This window comes from Erithacus rubecula (assembly GCF_903797595.1).
Source record: "Erithacus rubecula genome assembly, chromosome: 4".
In the NCBI taxonomy this organism is placed as follows: Eukaryota; Metazoa; Chordata; class Aves; order Passeriformes; family Muscicapidae; genus Erithacus; species Erithacus rubecula.
Genome location: NC_136686.1, coordinates 1574413 through 1594398, shown reverse-complemented (window position 1 = coordinate 1594398; position 19986 = coordinate 1574413). Strand labels below are relative to the sequence as shown.

General features: G+C 42.6%; 1 protein-coding gene across 3 annotated transcripts in view; it reads right to left on the bottom strand.

Annotated features, from left to right (window-relative positions):
* Window positions 1-977: 977 nt before the first annotated feature.
* BCL2L13 (BCL2 like 13) overlaps window positions 978-19986 on the bottom strand; it is a 33584-nt gene continuing 14575 nt past the window's right edge. For all 3 annotated transcript variants that reach the window (XM_079303198.1, XM_079303200.1, XM_079303199.1), the window contains 3 exons: window positions 19381-19450; window positions 15037-15180; window positions 978-4650 (listed from right to left, as the gene is read on the bottom strand). In XM_079303198.1, the coding sequence (XP_079159324.1) occupies window positions 3850-4650; window positions 15037-15180; window positions 19381-19450 (1015 nt within the window). In that variant the 3' untranslated portion in view covers window positions 978-3849. The remainder of the gene's footprint in view (window positions 4651-15036; window positions 15181-19380; window positions 19451-19986) is intronic.

Here is a 19986-nt window from a genome sequence, read left to right as displayed (position 1 = left end):
CAAAGCTTTAGCCTAGCTGTTGATCAGCACTATGGGGAAAGGAAGGAAATGGGATTCTGGCAGCAAAACTTGCTTGTGTAAGAGCACTCAGAACTGCAGCTTCCACCTGGCCCTTGAGCTGCAGCTGCCTGAGAGTGAAAAATGAAGCCCTCACCAACACAAGGATGGGTTGCTGTAGTACTGACCTGCCCCACAGCCTGGATCTTCTGCAGCAGCTCAAGGGACTCAGGAGGCAGAGCCCACCAGGCTCCACCCAGCACACAAGAGCTGCAACATGGCTGGGACCTGGCTCTGCATCTGCACTTTGGGCTTTTGGGCAACAGGAATTTTCTTTGTTCTCAGCCTCTTGCTCCTGCAGTGCTCCCTGAAGAAAGACTTTGCTCAGCTCCCAGCCACAATGCCCAACTAAGCATTGCTTAAAATTAAGCACAGCCCCTTACTTTGAAAGCCTTTCCCTTGTCAGCTCCTTTCCCTGCAGCTCCACAGCAGTTCCTTCCCACATTTTTTCATAGATCAAATCCTCTGCTGCTTTAGCATCTCAGCTTTAGAGTATGCTAAGGATAAAGTGAAGACAGAGTGGGTCTAAGGTAGATATTTTGTTAAAGTACAGGCCACTCGAGGACAGATATTGAGGCACTTCTGGGAAGGGGATGAGCAACACAAGTGAAAGTAATTCTGTATGCCCTTTTGCAAGTCTATAGCTCCTGTCTTCCCTTTGCCAGCTACAAGAGATTCATAGAGGTTCTATCACACCTTTTGGGGTAATTGGACCCTGCAGTTTAAGATTACTATAATATACTTGAAAATGGGGGGAAGAAAACTTCCATTTTCTAATTCACACCTCTTAACAGAGCAGCCTCTCACTCAGGACTGTAGGAACACAGCCATCTGAGCTTATCCACCCTTAGGTGATCCCAGCTCTGACCCCAGACTCCAAACTCTGCAAACTCAACCCCACTGACCTTTTTAACTAGTGCTTTTAACTAACTTTTTAAAAGCTGATCTTTTTAACTAGTGGAGTGTTCCCAGAGGAAAGAGACTCCTATAGGAAATTTTCTGAATGTGCGAAATTCAATTTCAGTTCCAACTCTCCCTGACTTGCCAAATCCAAGACACCAGAAGGAGAAGAACATTATAAAGAAAGAACCAAGCCACCAAAACATATGGTGCAACTAATGCTCCATGAGATGTAGCAACACACCAGATACTCAAGACTTCTGCCTGACCATGAAAATGCCTCACACTGTCATTTATTTTCTTTACTACTGCTGCCACCGTCTCACTGCTGTGCATGGAAGCTTTTTTTTTGTGACACTAAGTTTGGAACTTCTTCCCTTGCCAGACTGGATTTATTCCTGTCTGTCCTCTACCCATCTCTACATTACTACTGAAACAACCCCACCCAGAAAGAAGATGAAGTAACACCAGCCTTGCCTCCACCCTCCTCCCATTGGTACAAAAGTTACCCAGGGTCCACAGAATTCATCTCTGCTTCAGAGTAACCTTCTGTGTGGCTGTACCAAAAGTAGGTTCATTGCTTTCATAAGAAGGGGATGTAGGTTAAGAACAGTTCTCTCCAACAAAAACCCAAAGCCATCAGCAAAGCAGCAGGAGAGGGGCAGCCCTGCCCTGACTGACCAAGCAATAAAGCTGCCCCTGCTGCCTCAGAGACTGTACCACTCCCTGATAAACTCATGTGAAACAAAAGTATTCCTGCATGTCCGTGACAAATGGAGCATAAAGAGACCTCTCCTCCACGTGGGGGAAGCTCCTGCAAGGGGCCAGGAGAGGGAACTGCTGGGTGGGAAGGCAGACACCAGAGTCCATGGCATGAGGAGATCCCAGCGACCCCTTCTGGGGACACAGCACAGCAACGAGTACCAGCAGGGAACCAGAAAAGGGAAAAAAAAAAAAAAAAAAAGGAAGTAAATTCCATTTTGCAGTGTGATAAAAAGATTAGCTTTTTTTTTTTTTTTTTTTTTTGATAAGGCCAACCTGCTTGTTTTGTACATGGAAGAAGAGCAATCAGTGATCAACAGTACAGTCCAGAGCTCCCAAGTTGAGTCCACAGCAACAGTATATACCCAACCCTTCCTCTTAATACTCAACTTCACACACACACAGTTCAAAATCCAGTAAGTTTTCTAGAAAATCCATTTCACAAAAGCTTACACAAAAATAATTCCTCAGAATCTGACACATTCTGACTAACTTTCCAGCATCCTGGGATAGGAAAATGCAGCAAGAATATCCTAAAGTAGAGAATATGCTAAGATCTCTTCATTCTGAGATCCCTTAAGAAACAGGCTCATCATGAGATGTACTCTTGATATGGTTACTTAAACTAAAAGTACCTTGTCTTTGTGCTTTGCAAAGAGTCCCATAAGCTCAGGTTTTGTTTTTTACATTATCACGAGTTCCCTTTCACCTCCCTCCATCTGGTCTAAGCCACAGTGTCAGCACCAACCCTCAGAGATGCATCCACAGCTGTGCCTGGGAAGTCCAAGGTGCTGCCTACAGAGCTGCAGTATGGACAAGGACAGACACACAAACATGCTGGAAGAGGAACACTTGCAGCTGGATCCCACTGAGGATAGGACACTACTTGAAAGGCTTTTCTCCACACACACCTGAAGTGTTGTGACTGCAGGATAGAGGATTTCCTTTTTCTGCCCAAGTAAATTGCTCACCACTTGTGAACCTGTAAGTTTAGCTAACTACAGATTCACAGTCACAAAAGAAATTGCACTGAACACCACTCTGGGCCAGGTCAGGAACAAGCAGATGGAGATGTTTAATGCTCTTTTGCTCAGTTACTAGAATCCATTGCTTTATATATCTGGGATTCTGACACAGGCAAGACCAAGTTAGGACTAAATACACTCTGTGCTTAACTTGGGAAAGAAAATGCAGACAGCAGCATGACACAGGACAGCAGAGCATTTAATGTCTCAATTGCACTTGAGGCACTGGCCTTGCTTCCACATGGTTTTGCTGTATTTTTGCTGAATGCACCCCAGATATCAGAGTACTGATCCCAACAGCACCCTGTCCAGCATGAATTTCGTACCTCTGGTAACTGAAGGGTTTGCAGTAAAGTGGGCTGGGCAGGAGAAGAGCAAATGGATTCTCAAACTAGCAAAAAGCAGTGTCCCTCCCATCCCCCTGGGCAGCACCTCTGCCCCAGGAACCACCAGGATGCTCAGAGATAGAGAGGCAGCATCTTCACAGGATGGGGCTCCAGTAAACGTTAGGGGCCAAAAGACTGAGCCAAGAGGTAAGAATAAGCACTGTCCCTCTGGGGCTTAGGAGGAACCTGGAAGGTTATGAGGAGCAGTGCTGTACCTGAGAGGAAGCTGAGACAAAAGGGACACCAGCCTCTCGCTACAGGACTCAGGTTGGCTAATGTTTGTTAGGAGGGGCTCAGGGGCACAACGGGAAGTGACAAGACAGCACAGCTGCAACAGCGGTCAATCTGAGAAGCCAAAATCTCCAGGGGTTGGTGGCAGCTGGCTCTCCCCGTCCCCTGGGGATTTCTGTTCCAGTTCCTAGAGTATGAGCACCCCTTTCTTCAGCACCTGCACTTTAAGTTCTTAAATTTGCAGATTTTTTTTTGTTTTTTTTTTAAAAATACCCCCATACTTTTAATCACGAAAATCCAATTCCCCGCCCCGATTCTACTAAAAACATGATTGTCCGTAGCTGGAGGCTTATTGAACAACCTCACCTCATCACCACTGAGTTACTCAAATGTCCAATTAAACAGCAGGCAGCTCAACCTTTAGGTAACACAACTACAAAAATTGGATGTGCTCTCTTCTCTCCTCCCTCCTCCTCAAGAGAGCTCTGTTACTTTTTCCTAAGCGCCAGCGCTACTCCGACTGCCACAGCCAATATAGCGACTGCAGCAGCCCCACCATACAGCAGTATAGATTTCCCTTCTGGCAATAGGATAGGCTTCTCCTCTGCAGCTGAGGATTTCTCTTCTATTTCTTCCAAATGGCCCTCTTTCCCCACTTTTTTTTCCCCTGGAAGCAGTATTTTCTCAGGTTCTGGTGCAGCCTTTTCTTCCGATGGGGCTAACTTTGGGACAGGTTTACTTAACACGGGGATTTCAGGTTCTTCAGCTGCTTTTCCCTTTTCCTCCTGTTTTGTACGCAGAAGTGTGGAGGGATGTGCTTTTTCAGCAGCAGCAATTTCAGGAGGTTTTATTTCCTGTAAAGGAGCAGAGGTTTCTGGAAACGCTGCCTGCGTGGTCTCTGCAGCGCCGGCCGGCACCACCGCTTCCTCAATCCCCTCTGGAATCTCTTCCTTCTCCACGTGAACGATGTCGGAGTTGGAAGAGTTGTTCTCACTCCTCTCTTCGCCCCCTCCGTTGCTGTCCAGGCTTTTGACCTCTTCAGGATCCATGGCCACCTGCTGCCAGGACTCGGGTCCCAGGGAGACGGGCAGGCTCTCGGTGTGCCAGCTCTGACTCGCCGACAGGGACACGGGCAGGCTCTCCGACTGCCACGACGTGGTCACGGTGGGGGACTCTGGGGGGCTCACCTGCCCTGAGTTGTCACTGGTCAGGATGTAGATGTCATTGCTGTCCTCGGCAATGAGCCCAGGATATTCTTCCTCTTCGGATTCCAAAGTGAAAACTGTTCCCTACGGGCAAAAAAAGAGGATACAACATGTGAGTGATGCCTTCAGCAGTCCCTCCCCTGCACGGGACAGGACAGAACAGGACACCTGGAAACTTGGTGAGCTGAAGGAAAGATGAGAGGGCTTCTCAGGAGCCTGACCTACATTTCAGTAAAGATGACAGAACCCAGCTGGTCCAGCTGGCATGTCCAGAGAATGGAACCCCTTACATGAGCTTTGCTGGCACCTCCTCCTTTTTCTGATGTTTTGATACCACCAAAACACGTGATTAAATAAACTTACCAAACTACTAAAAAAATAGTTATCATCTTGTCAGGTTAAAAATGACCACATCATTTTTAACCTGACAAGATGCCAAAGTCTGAAACCAAACTGCAAGAGAACAAAGAAAAAGAAAGGAAACACAAGTACATAATGCCAGCTGAGTACCACTCCTTTCTATGCAAGTGCTGTCTATGGCTTGTCCATTTTCATCTAACAGTGTTCCTCTTGCATTAATTTGATCACATTTCCAGTGCTATGTGAAGCCTGTATTTCTGCTTTGGACCAACAAGCTGAAATCTACAGCAATTCTAGTATTTTACTACAATTTTAGCTATTCTTAAACAAGTTCACTTTTGAAGACTACCATCATAACCTTGGCTACACAACTGAAGTTGAAACAACCAAACACAGACACCCAGAGATGGTGAGAAGGTTTGCTTGCTTTTTATTTAGCTAGGAAAATTCTGTAGGCATCCTAAAAATTTGACAATGGGTTTCAGCTGGAGACACTGCACATGTAAAATACTGATTTCCTGTGATCAGCCCCCAGTTCATGAACTGGGCTCAATGTTCCATGGTCTGGAATATCCCTTTGGATATTTGGAATATCCTATCTGGGGTCAGCTGTCCTGGCCATGCTCCCTCCCAACCTCTTTCCTCACTGGCAGAGCATGCAATACTGAAAAGTCCTTGATTTAGGGGTAGCACTGCTTAGCAACAACTAAAACATCAGTGGGTTATCAATGTTACTCTCACTCTAAATCCAAAACACAGCTCTGTACCAGCTAGGAAGAAAATTAACCCTATTCCAGCTGAAACAGGGACAAAGAGATGGGGACAGAGAGAAACTCCAAAATTCCTACGACATAAAATAGAAGTCTGTGAAATAATGAACAAAGATTTAGTAACTTTCTTCTTTGTAACAAGAATGATTTGAACATTCTATCAAGTGCTGCAGTGCTGGGAGCCCCTTCTGTGCAAATTCCAAACTTTCCTCTACAGTCCATTATAACAAAAAATTCCATTCATTCTTTCTCCCTGCTCCCTTCCACACACAACAGTTTTCCCAAAGCACTCTGAGCAGTTGTCCCTTTTTTAAACCCTTCCCAACAGCTGTGAATTTGGGGTTTGATTCCTCCCTCATTTCCCATTCCAAGATACCTCCTTAGTTGTTTCACAACTTTCTATGGATCCACACAGTGACCAGTGTCAGGAGCTCATCCCAATTAAAAACAAACACTCTTTTTGTTTTGTGGAGATGTTTTTAACCCTCAGCCCATGGAATTTTGGAAGATGTTTGGACATGGACAAAGGAATACTACAGAATGCTTGGAAAGGAACTTTTCTTCATAAATGCCTTTAATTTGCTCGGATGTGGGAAACATCATCCAGCTTGGTAAGATGTTCAGGAACTAAAGTGCAACAATGCACAGAGTTCCTCATGGAAAGGGTTAAAAGCAAGTAAGCTGTTCACTAACCATTTGAGGATCACCACAAAGTCTAATTCAGAATGTAATAAAAATAAGTAAAGCATTACATTTGTGAAAATATTCAGACACCAACCACATGCCAAACCCAAAGGAAGCTGTGCTCTGCAAGCAGTCACTGACAGTTCAAGACTCCAGTACCCTTCTGAAAGTCATGTTGCAGTAGAACTGATTTTCTTTAATGCTGCTCAGGCCATTAAAACAAAACAGAGCTCTACACATAAGAGCAAATGCTCTCACTGGAATATAAGCCATGAGCAGACAGCTATGATCAAAGTTAATTTTGTATTACCACAGGTGACACAGACTCAGAAAAGCAGCAATTAAACAACAAAATAATTAGGGATAAAACCTGCAGTCTCACAAAGCTCTATACTATCCTCCTCTCTATTCAGCTCTCCACTTCCACAGATCAGGGTGAATTTATTTCCTGTCCACACCACATCACAATACACTAGACCTGTGGTGTGACATGAGAAGAAAGAATAGGGACACATGCCACTGATAACTGCTCTGCTCTTAACATTCCAATGGAAGTGCACACATGCTGCTGTGACTCACTCAAAAAAATATTCTAAAAACACACTATGCTGCTGTTACAAAAAAAAAAATCACCAAGTGCTCCACTGAGCACTTGAATTCCCCTGAATTCTCACACTGTGCACTGGTGAAAGCCAGGAGGCTTCAAGCCATGACTCAGCAGCCCACAGAGGAGAGGGTGAAGCCACCTGTAGTCAAAGGGGACAGCAGGTACAGAGACTGAAATTAAAACCATCCTGATACTTCTAAATACATACTTTCACTGGAGGTTTGCTTCTCAAAAAATACAGGCGAGATCTGGGCACATCTGGAGGGTATCTGCAGGATAAACTGCTTTGGAGAGGGTCAGGAAATGAAGGGATGGTTACACAAGGAACATGGGCCATCCTCATAATTTCAAATACCTCTTTAATACCAACACTACACAGGCAGCCTGCCTTCAGCAGGGGGAGGAGGGCCAGAGGGGCTCAAGGGTTTTATTGTTCCTTTTCTCACGCCAACTGCACTGACCTCAAAAGAGCTATCAGCTGCTGGCTCCCTATAAATCAGAGCCTTGTGCAGCCTGGCTGATTCCTTTCTGTCCTTACAGACAATTTCCCTTCCGTGTCACTTCTCAGGGACACAACTCCCCAGGCTTGGAGAGACAGTGCCTGGGAAGGTGGGGCAGAGCTGACACACTGGCCCTGGGTAATTCCAGCACTTTTTCATTAAAAGCTCATGAAGCTTTAATTGAAAATCCAGACAGTAATGGGCATTATTTAGGACACATGATTAATATTTCTTGAGCTGAATTAAGATTTAATACATAAAGTCAAGCGGATAAAGCTGGGATTTTGTGCTGGTTCAGTTGAGGTTTGCACTTTGGTGGGGTTTTTTTCATTTTCAAGCGGGTGTGATAAAAACTGAATGACATTTAGGACAATTCTCTTGATTCATCTGCAGATGTGACCTAGAAGCAAAGCTCCAACAGGCAGATTATTCCAGGACAAGATGGGACATGTGGAAAGATTTTTAATAACATGAGGAGGCCTTATATAAGCCCTACACTTTGGATTTAATAGTAGGTAAGGAATGTATGTAAGCATTTCTTTATCTGCTTTGTTTATTGTAAATAGACAGTATACTGCTTCAAACCAGAAACAGAGTTGCTTTTTTTCCGTATTTGCTGTTGGAAACTTGCAAACTTGGTGTTACTATAAGGGGTTACAGAGCAGGACATAGTAACATGGCACTCTTGCATGGTGCAAGAAAGAGCATTTATTGAAGAAAACCATGGCTTTAAATAAAAGAGTTTGTGCAAAACAAAGCAGAAAAGATTCATTGGTCAAAGAAGGAAACACCTCTTGGGAAACATGCTTTAAGCAAAACATCACATCTCTCACGCACCCTGCAGGTGCATAATCTTTGTTTTAATTCCTTGACCTTGTAAAGGCCTGAGAAAGGCAAGGCTAGAGCAGCTTGAGAACAAAGCTGCTTTCTTGGTTCCCAGCTGTATCCTGACAACAACTTGGGAGTGCTTTTCATCATCCAGCATACTTAGGGAGCTATGTGAGGTGGGGTAGAGAAGCTGGTGTCCCTCCCTGCAGCCTCCTGCCACTCCTGATCCCACCCACTGCAACCTGAAGAGAGAGCTGGAACAACTTATGAGGAGACAGAGAACTGCACATCTCCCTGCTTGGCTAGAACACAGCAAGAATGGCCACATCCCATGAGGCAGTCTTGGAGAAAAGATCTGCTACTGAAATCAATCACTGTCCTCAGCCTATGGGGTTTGACCCAGGAATGTTCCAAGATGCTTCTACAAGTGACAGGAAACACTGTTAACAAATGTGGCACACTTGGCCAGCCTGCTACACTGAACAGCAAGATGGTAACAAAATGGAAAAAAGTCTGAAAGCTCCCACAATAATATAGTACTGAGCTGTTTTTTAAAAACACCTTGTGATTTAAAGACAGCAGACATGACAAAACCTCTCCCAAAACACAGAAACTGACTCTTAAGTTGTCTATATTATGTCTGTTTTCTGTATCTTTCATTGTTTTCCAATATGTCTATCATTAAGTGTATACAAACCAACAGGCTCATTACCTACAGTATACATTTGCTTAACAGCAAAACTAATTACACATAAGATAAAAAAATCCTTATTTAACAAAGTAATAATTTCAGCATGATTTATGCAAAGCTGCTGCTGGTGCCAAGATATATTCAGATCAAAATTCTCAATGTTTCAAAGATAAAAGCAACTCTTTTCTCTAAAAAAGCAATAGGAGCAGTAGCACACACTGCATCTGTAATGGAGATGAGATTAGATAAAAACAGAAGAGATCCCCATTAAGGTGTCCAATACAGCAGTCAGAGCAGACTTTGAATGTCCTGCCCTGTCCTCCAAAGACCAGGAAAAGGCAAAACAGCAGTGTCTAACTGCTGTTGAAACTTCTTCCAGGGCTTGGTTTTAAGTGTTCTTAAAACCTCAACTGGTCTCTCTGGCTCACTTCTTAAAGCAGAAACAAGGAATGATGTGGATAGGCAACTCACAAAAAACTCATTTCTGAAGGTACAAAAAAAAAAGCCCACCTGAAAAATATATAGATCAGCAAGCCACCTGTACACCCCAGATGCTGGTTTTGTCTGCCACAGGCAAAAATTCTGAACAGGACCAGTGGAAAAAATCTCCATATTCCCTGAGCTTCAATCTCTCAACACAGAACTAAACAGAGCCACATAAAATCCCTGAGAAAAAAGAGTATCCTGGGGTTCAAGAGGAAATGCTGGAAGAACACAGAGTCCCAGGAGAGCAGTCTTGGCTATAATAAAAATTTCCAACACTCAACTCATACTAGAAAGTTTCTTAGGTAAGGGCACTGACTGTCTTGTCACATAACCCATCCCAGAGAGAAATGAAGTTTGAGAGGTGTTTTTGGACAATGCTCTCAGGCACATGGTGTGGCTCAGGGATCCTTGGACACAGGGATCCTTGTGGGTCCCTTCTAACACAGGATATTCTGTGCTTGTATGGCCACCTTCCCCACACCAATGCTGTCACAGCAGTGAGCACTAGGAACCCATCAAATGCTTTTGTGCTTGAAATCCAGTGTCTGAAAAACAAGAGGCAAGGAGTGACAAATTGCCAGGGATGCCAAGACATCTCCCACAGGGAAATAAGCAAACTTCCCACAACAACAAACTTCCCTAGAGCTGGGAATGTGCTGTTGCATGATGTGTAGCTGTGGCAAAGGAGCAGCACAGGGGTGCCTGTGCTCAGGAATGGTTTCACTCCCACCTGGGTGTGCCCAGGCTGCAGCTCCATCTGTCTCTGTTATACCAAACCTTTACAGACCCTCATGGAAATCAGACCAGACAGCATCACCCAGCTAAGCCTTCAGAGAAACGGATTATAAAGGAGCTGCTGACAACACTCAGATCCAGAACAAAACATTCCAAAATATGAAGAAGTCCTGAAAAGCCCCCAGGCACTTACTGTGCCTCTCTGTTCATCCCGCTGAAACTGTCAAGATAGGTGGAGCCAAAAAAAAGAAAGTTTTTACAAATAGGACTGCACTTTTTATTAAGAAAAAAAAAAGGAAAAAAGGTCAAGTGAACCACATCAAAGCACTCTGATATTGCAGCCCCTGCTCTCATTCCCTTCAAGGAATACTTTGGCTAGAACACCCTGCAGAAATGATCCTTTACCATCCCTGCCTTCCTCTACATAACCTCTACAACCTGCACAAAGTCAGCACCAAAGCAACACCCTTTAGTTTTCAGTCTCATGGGTTTAAAATTAGGTAAATTCAGTTATTTCTAGACCACTTCTTCAGACTTGAAGTTGTTGGAAGGGAAAATAGCAAGGAGATCTAGTTGCTTCTTCACTATTTAATGTCCTTCTTCAGCCACAGTGCATGAAAATTTAAAAAACCTATTACTATACAAAGAAGTTACATATAATAAAAGCAGACACTTGGCTGCAGTATTCCATGACACAAGCATAAAGCACAATTATTTTGAAAGGAAAACTCCTTTCTAGGACTCCTATAACTAGACTGCCCTTTATTGCATCTCTACCACATCAAACTTAGTTCTCTTTCCTCCAGCAGAGCAGGTCTCTCTATTTCTGCATTGTCATTGCCAGGGCAGACACCTGGACTGCTGCAGAAGGAGATTTTCATCTCTGGAAGCACAAACTAATTAACTTGCTTCCCTAGGATGACAATTCCCTCTTTACTCTCCTTGTCCTCCAGATTGTCAACACTCTCTAATATGGGTATTATTCACCAGCAGCAAAGAAAACAACTAAACCAGCTGCAAAGCCTAAGACAAAACACTGGAGACACAGAGAAAACAGCTCCTCTAAGGCTGAGATAGGAAACTGTAAACACTATGTAGATTTCAAGCAAATTCACTTTTATTCCCTTCAACATGGGCAGTTAACTAGTTAAATGCAAATCCAGGTCTGAACTCAATGAGACAAGACCCCTGGGAAGGCAGAGAATTTCTGCCATGGGTCAAAATATAACTCCCAGGCTTGTGATGAGAAGAAAGGTTATTAACTGCACTCTGATAAACAGGTTCAAACAAGAGGAAAGCAGAGGGGCTGGTAACAGAAATGGGAATCTGAGAGAAAAAAAAGGCAGCTAGCTTCCAATAAAACTTATACTCTTTTCTCCTAATAGACATTCCCAGATATTTCTACAAAGATGAAATCTAATAATGGAAAACAGGATCAGCAGAACTTGAGAAGAAATAAATTATTTGGGAAGGAGTGGGAAAAGAAGAGGGAAAAAAAATCCTTACCAATCCTGACTGGTCTTACTGTGCACTTTTCCAGGAGACCAAGAATTGCTTGTGATGCAGCAGCATTCAGCCCCGGAGAAGTCAGAGGTAGGAAAAAGGGAGGGGCAGTAGGAGGAGAGAAGGGAGGGGAGAGGAGGAGAAGGGAGGAGAGAAGAGGAAAGGGGTGGGGAGAGCCTGTACACACTGCGTGTCTGTTTTCTGAGCCCCTAATGCTGGTTTTGGGGAAAAAAAACAACAAAGCTGCTTCTAAATCCAGCTGGGTATTGTTTTGCAATGGCTCAGGATGATAAAAGTAGAAGGTCTCAGTAGGATCAATGGAGCCACTAATCAGGAGGAAGAAGTGTGTGTCCTCACATGTCTGTTTAGAGAACCTGGAATGCCCAGCATGCTTTTTGCTCCAAAGGAGAGGGCATGCTAAAATTCAAACAGTCAAACAGGTAAATGCAAGAGTTGCAGCCAAACCTGTCAGAGCAATTAATGAAAGAGGGAACATACAAATATGCCAGCCATTCACTCACCAACCAACCAACCCACCCACCAGTGCACCTCAGTCCCATACTGCTATCAGAACTCAGCTGAATTACAATTCTAATGAAGGGAGTAGGGGAGGGGAACACTCATTGTTTCAACACACCATCTCAGCATCATATCTCTGTGGCACTGGCATGGAAAAATCAAAAAGCAACTTCTCATCCTCCAGTGTATCAAATTTCTCATTTCCCACAAACCATGGCAATTTCTTGCAATCTGCTGTGCAGCTACTCAATTTACAAACCTTTATTCCCTTGAGCTGGAAATTTTGCTTCTAGTTAGCTGTCTACCACCCTCAGTCAGATGCTTTCCTGGACTCCCAAGCCTCCTGAGCTCACAAGGGAACCTCAAGTCTTGCACACATGCAGAACCCTGGCAGCTCTTCCAGCCTCATTGTGGCTGCACAGGATGATGCAGCAAATGGATGACACAGCTCTGTGCAATTCTGACTCCCCAAATCTGCACTGAGGCACAGCAAGGGCTCAGGTGACCCCTTACCTTTGACAGGCTACTCCCCTCCTGGCAAAGGTTGACTGCAATCCAAAAACTGAGGTAGTTCCCAAATTACACAGTGCCAAGGGATGAGACAGCACCAGAGATACCACTGAGCTTTTCAGGTCTGCCCCTGAAAAGCTGACTCCTGTGAAGCTCTCCTCTGCTCCAGATCCACAGAAAACCAGACAGCCTATTCTTGCATCTCACTTTTAAGCAAGCTCTTAGTAGATGTAGGAAAGACCTAACTTCACACAGCTCCAAAACAACACAAAAATTGAAGCTCTTACTGTCACAGCAACGGGAGTCACTGGAGACTCCCAGGTTTACACACCACCCTTATGGCTCCAGCAAATTATTACTGACAACTTGATCCAGCACACAGAGCTCCTGTGGCAGATGCTTATCTTAAAAAATGCAAACACTCCAACACTTCCCTGTGGCTACCAGCCTCTCCTGGCCCTTCTCAGAACACAACCTCTCCCATGCTGGCCCCATGCCCTGCTCCCAGCACTGCCATCCCATGCACTCAGAACAAACCCAGAAACAATCCACAGAGTGAAAATGAACCTTTTCCTTATAGGGAGGAAAAAATACAATATAACCATATATTCCCCTTCCTCCACAAAAAGCTTAGTGAGTTTCCAAGCCCATTCCCAGAACAACTCACAAAGGTTAGTGCAGCTACATTAATTCATCTGGAAAGGATTTTCATCACCTTGTATCTTTCCTCGCCTCTTGTGCTGTTTCAAAAATAGCTCTGGCTTGCTTGCTGCACTGCCTGTGTCAGTCTGATTTTCTGCCTGGCTGGATGTGCACAGACACACTGGGAGCCTGCTGGACACCAGCACCCAGATCTGTACATCCATGCAGAGCCACCCAAGCACAAAGCTCAGCCCCTCCCTGGCAGGCCCTGCTTGTTTTCAGAAGCTCTATGAAGTGTGTTTCCAGCAGGCCTCAAAAAGGGGCTGGAGAGCACAGCACAACCCTTCTGGAGGTCAAAAAACAAGGCAAAGAAAAGCAAAAAAGTACTAACATCGATCTGTCTAAAAGCTGCAAGTAAGGGCTTATCCTGAGATGAAAATACTTTGAGATATGAGTGCATTAATCAAATGACTTAAGGTCATTTGGCTGCATACTGTTAGTGCTTCAGTCCATTAAAGACAAACAACCCCTCCCAAAGGCCTTGAGAACTGCTCTCCACAACTGCTGGGAAGGGAACAGGTAAAGAAGGTGCAGATATGCAGAAATTCTGGAACAAGCTATTCTTCAAAAAAAACCAAAAAACCCTCAGGTAAATACAAGAAGCTTCTGAATGAGATTTTTTCCTACTACTACTTTTTTATCACTATCCTCAGCAGCTTTTCTTTTTAAAATAAATCACTTTGCTGGAGGCATTTCACAAATCCCAGATTAATTCCATTCAAATCTGGCATTCTACCCAAACCCAGTAATTTTACACCCAGCCCATCAGCTGTTAGCTGCCTTTCTGAAATATTTCTAAATGAAACTTTCTCAGCATGCCATGACTCAGGAACACTGGCTACCATGAATTAAAGATTTCTAGATGGAAAAATGCAGCACAAAGAAATCCTGATTGCTTATTCTATGCATGTTCCTATACAGCTATTAACTCTAATATGCATTAGCTATCTTATCACTTATTATAAAAATAAATTAGTACCTATTGACATTTCTGTATGAAATGCTCCCAAATTACTTATCTGCTAAGAAACTCTCTGAAATTTAAGAGGAGGAAAAAATCCAAATACCTTTTCCAGCAGTCACCAGAGGATGAAGATACCATTAAAAAGAGAATCCAAAAGATAGCACCTCTTGTTATGGGTGTCTGTTTCCAAATGCAGTGCTCCATGTATATTAACAGGGAAGCACCAAGCTCACCATACTGCAATAAATTACCACCTTAACACACACTATATGAAAATTAATTGTGACCTGACACCTAAGGACCTCTTCAATTTCCACAGCAATCCAACAAACCAGAGTGCAAAGAAGTAGAACAGATTGCCTGGGGAAATTGTGGAGTCCAGTCACACAGGTCTTTAATATCAATATAAAAAATGAATGGGTGAAAGTCAGTTCTGCCTTGGGGCAGAGAAGACAAATGGATGACTGCCCAAGATCCCTCTCTGATCCTGACCTCCTCATTATTATTTTTATTTCTTCATCTGAGTCATTCCTTCTTGCATCTGCTTACTTCTAGCAACCCCTCTTAGCTTCCACTCCTATTAGTATCACACAAAAATGAAGTTTTCTTACCCATCCTCCTTGTTGAATGATAAAATCTGCAGAATAATCTTCTAGATACGTCACCCCAAAGTTCACAAGGGCACTCAGTGGCTCCTGGCCCCGTCTGGTCAGCTCCATCAGAAATTGTTGTAACAGAACCAGGGGCACCAAGACCTTTAAAAAACAAGAGTTGTGAATAAATACAGAAAGCATTATCAATACTACTGTGCAGCTAGAAGATAATTCATGTGTCCAGAGAAAAGCTCTGAACCTTCAAGTCCAAACATACCAGGGACCATACACTTCATTTCTGAGAGGACACAAGGCAAACACACAATAAAATGCACTTGATCTGCTGAGCAAAAACCCACAGTCTACCTGGAGAATTTCACAGAACACCACAGCAGTGTTTTCTTAAGCCCCACTTCTTTCCCAACACAGGTAGAAAAGCAGAACAGGTCCAGAATTTGCTACCCCAGAAGTATAAAGATGCAACATCATAAACAGTTTGAAGGGATATACATCCAAATGCAAACAGCAAACTCATACACATTCTTGAATAAGAACACTGCACCAGACAGTCTTTTTAAAAGTTCACACTTGGCTTTGAGGCAGGATAGAAACAAACACCTCCAGCCAGCAGAACAACATTACAAATGTTTAAAATGACAAGCACAAAGCCCTTTCCATGTCAAACTCTGCCTCTGATGCCAAATTTAGCAGAGAGACATCTTCCTCCCTTATTTCCTACTCCTATTCCTTTTTAGGAACCTTTCAACTGAATGCTCAGCCTGAACCTGAATTGCTGTGGAAGATGCAAGACTCTGTGAAACCACCTCCTTCACATTACATGGTTCTAGAAACTTGCTTCTGAAATTTTTTGTTCACCTAAACAACATGAAGTTGAACTTTTAAACTCTAAATTTATTCCCCTAGAGCATGCAAGCTGCTCTCTGGGCAATGTTTATATGCAGCAGCCAGCCAAGGTCAAGAAACTGGTATGGACTGAAATCATTAGCATCTGAAACAGCATTATGACACAAGAGAAAAATAATTGTTTTACTGCATTTTAATTGAGGCAACTGCACTGCACATCTATTCACTGTGCAGACTGGAATGCTGTTTCCCAGCTGCACAAGGGAGATGAAGGCTCTACTACTGCTTTTCCAGGCTCTTCCCCCATCAGTCTGGTTTTCTTCTCTGTAAATATTCTGCATTACTATTATTAAAAAACTCACATCTTAGGGTGCAAAGCTGGAGGAAGATGAATAGGTTAAGTAAGCTGAAATTGAGATTTGTGCTAAATTCATGGTGCCATCACACTGAGATTGACTACTAAAAATCAGACAGGGCCTAAAAAACATGCATAATCTGGTAAATTTGAGATGCTCCATCTGATTAACAAAGGAGTCCAAGACTGTGACAGACACATACTGTTCTGTGATGAATAGTTAACACTGGTAACTGTTAGCACTTAACTAGGGGTGTCATGGTGCCAGAAGTTTCAAAGTGTTGGGATTTTTGAGCTTCTTGCAATTAATCTCAACTCAGATGAAGAAGAGATCACAGTGCACAGATATAAGGAGCAGGTCAAGATGGGGTGTCAGGAGGAATCTTCCATTTTTTGGATCAAAAAACCCAGGCTGTCAAGGTGAGGCATCTTTCAGGGCACACCCACATAGCTCCACAGCAGCATGAACACTGAGATCTCAAAATATTTGACATTTACTGGAAGCTGAAGGCAAGAGAAACAAAGGCAAGGGAAGGCTGCTTGGGACATGAAGGGAGCTCAAATGCTGGCATAGTGAACATGATTGTTGCCTTCCTCCTTTGCTAACTTGATGCCTAATCCACCCATTCCCCCCAAATTCAACAAATCTCTTCAAGCCTCAGAATAAAGAACCAAACTCAGACCAACACCATCCAGCTTTCCCTTCCTGCTAAAATTACTGACACTGCTGCCTTTGAGACCAGTAGGAACAGGAGCAGGTTTGCACCAGAATGTCCCTAAATTCATGAAAGAAATTACCTCACAGGACTTCCATCAAAATCAACAACACCTTTCTGCACAGTAAAGCAGCTGTGTGAATGGTGGTAAGATTTAACTAGAACAAAGTAAAAATACAGCCTTTGCAATTCAAAGCAACTGTAACTCCCTCCATCAGGACCTGGGAAAGAATGCTAGAGGCTATTTATATTTTCACTGAAGAAAAACACACACAGAAAATAGTTGGCAGGAGAAAACTTCTAGGGAATCATTATAAAACCCACTTCACTATCAGAAGACAGCTGATTGTGTAAATGAAACACTTGTCCACTACACTATTGCAATCCCATTGTACAATACTACAAATTTAAATGCACACACACAAAAAAAGCCAAATAAATTTCAGAGGCTTTGAGGAAGCTATACCCAAAATTATTGCAGCTCTGTGTACCTTGTAACTAATCCAATTTAAAATTAATCTAATTCTTCAGATGACTACTTATTGCATTTTTCTTGTGCTATTCTATGCCCCCATTAATCAGTAAGAATGGGATTTAAGAAGACTGCTACCCTACTCACCAGTTCAACTGGCTCTCAATAACAATATCTCTTATCCTTCCAGATAAAGCACAAAGTGGGATTATGCATTTTTGATTTATGTATATAATATTTAGTTTTAAGAAAAAAGCATAAAAACTCACCATGAGAGTATTTAATTTTTTTTCTTATGTTCATTTTACTATAATTTAATTTGCCCTGTCTGAAGTGGATTGGAAGTTTTTTTTTTAAATGACAGCCTTATTTCAAATAAAATATGAAGATCCTTTTCCTTTATAGAATTCAACATCACCATGTTTTTCTAACAGCTTCTTTAGAGTAAAAATTAAGCTGAGCTGAGATGGCAGGAGAGGATATCTAGATTTCTTCTAAAACATAATTCTGATCAAGATGATAAAGGAAATTAAAAGGAAATGAAACCACCACAAATGTATTCCACCTCCTCAAAACAAAGATTATTGAAGGAACTGCTAGGCATTCCTGGAGCTCCAAGCCACCAGAAAAACAACACAAACAGATGCTGTGCTGGGTACAAAATTTCCACTCTGGTTTGCTTTTGGAATATATGTTTTGTAGCAACAAATGCTGAGAGAGCAAGCACAACTGATGACAAAGATGTTGTGGATGATGCTCTCCACCACAAGCTGCTGGAAATCCAGGAGCCAGAGGAATGAAGGCTGGATCATAAACTTCATCCACACTGCATCTTGAGGAGGTGGCACAAAGCAGACTGACCTGAGAAGCCCCTTGCACCTCCTCCCTTGCCAGCTGAGCCACAATCAATGGTTTTATGCTTGGTTTTAGCTTTCACCAGCTGAAAAGTGAAATGTGCTAGCTTAAGCCACCTTCTTGATAATCAGATTTCATGGTTGTTTAAACCAAAATGCTGTGAATCACAAGATGACAAATTGAAAGAGCACACACATAAAGCAATGATAATTGCTGGAGCCATGGGCAGTAACTTGTCATGCAATGTCTATTAAACTGCTTTACAAGTGCCCACACCCTTGGTTAGATGAACAGTTTCTGTAGTAAGCAGGGAAATCTAGTCAGGGAAAAAAGTCTTCCTGAAAAAAAAATGTAAAGAAGGGGAAAAAGATTTCTTGTTCTATTTTGAATTTAAGTATATATTTTAACACTCAATTTGTGATTAAATTTGCAAGAAGTTATTTCATTCTTTCATTCTTTTTCTGATGCCCAGCTGAACTCAGAATGATTAAGGTGATGAATTTGAATGATTAATGAAAGATGAATCTGGGAAGAGTAATCTACTCACACTACATTAAAAGTATTTTAAGATAATTCATTTACAGATTTGCATTTTGTTTAAAAAAAAAAAGACTCCCATCATTTGAGATAACTACTCTTGAAACCATGTAGGAACACAGTCCCTATGTTTTCTGAAAAATTTAAATATCATGAAGATACTGTCAATTTTTATTTTCACCATGTTCTCTTTTTTACATATATTTTAAACTTGACATTGGAGCAGGTAAAGAGCAGAGAAGTATTATGAAAAAACCATCTCAGATTTTGTTCCAAAACTGCTGCAGGAATTAACCTCTCTTGGGAATTGAAAAAAAGTAAGTCAAGCAACATGTCTAACTCTATTTCACCAAACTAAAGGAATGCTGACCCAACACTTCCATTCAGTAACTTCTATCTATAAAACTACCCACTATGTGCACATCTACCACTCTGAAAGTAGAACTTAGACTAAAACCAAGTTATTTCTACTTTTGGCTCTGAGAAGCACAACTGTAGCTAGCACAAACAAGCACACCAAGGAGACATGAGACAGATGCAAGTGCAAGTCCCTGCTGTGGTACCTTGTTCCATCCACTGGCGTGAGCAGCTGCCTCCTGCGTGCGCTCCCGATATTCCTGATACGTCACCGGCCTAAAGAAGTCAAACCAACACTCTAAGTTACAAAAGGAAATAAAAGAACATGAATAAAACAAAGTTCTCAGCTTCCAGAGGACAAAATGTTTCACGTGTATTACAGTAATTTTCAAGAGCTAGCAAGTTTTGTGTTTCAGATATAAAACACCAGCACCAGACACCTTTATCACATCCTGAATTGGATGATGAAATCATCTGAATTGGGTGATGAAATTCCCATCTTCCTCTAAGATGATTTGGCATCTCAGAGTCAGTAACAGCAAAGGCTTTCTGCCCAGTAACAGCAGAAGATGCACTGCTGTCCTCAGCCAGATCATTACAAAAGGCAAGTTCAGACTTCAGTTTAATGGAAATAGTGGTAACTGGCATTGGACAGAAAACTGCTCATTGAACTCCAGAGCCTGATGTGATCTGACAGCCTACTGTACCAACTTGTTCATATGCATGTCAGAGGGCAGGAAAATAAAAGTCAAATTAATAAGTATTTCATCAAATAGCACTACTCTGGCAACAGGGGGGAAAGAACAGAGTTA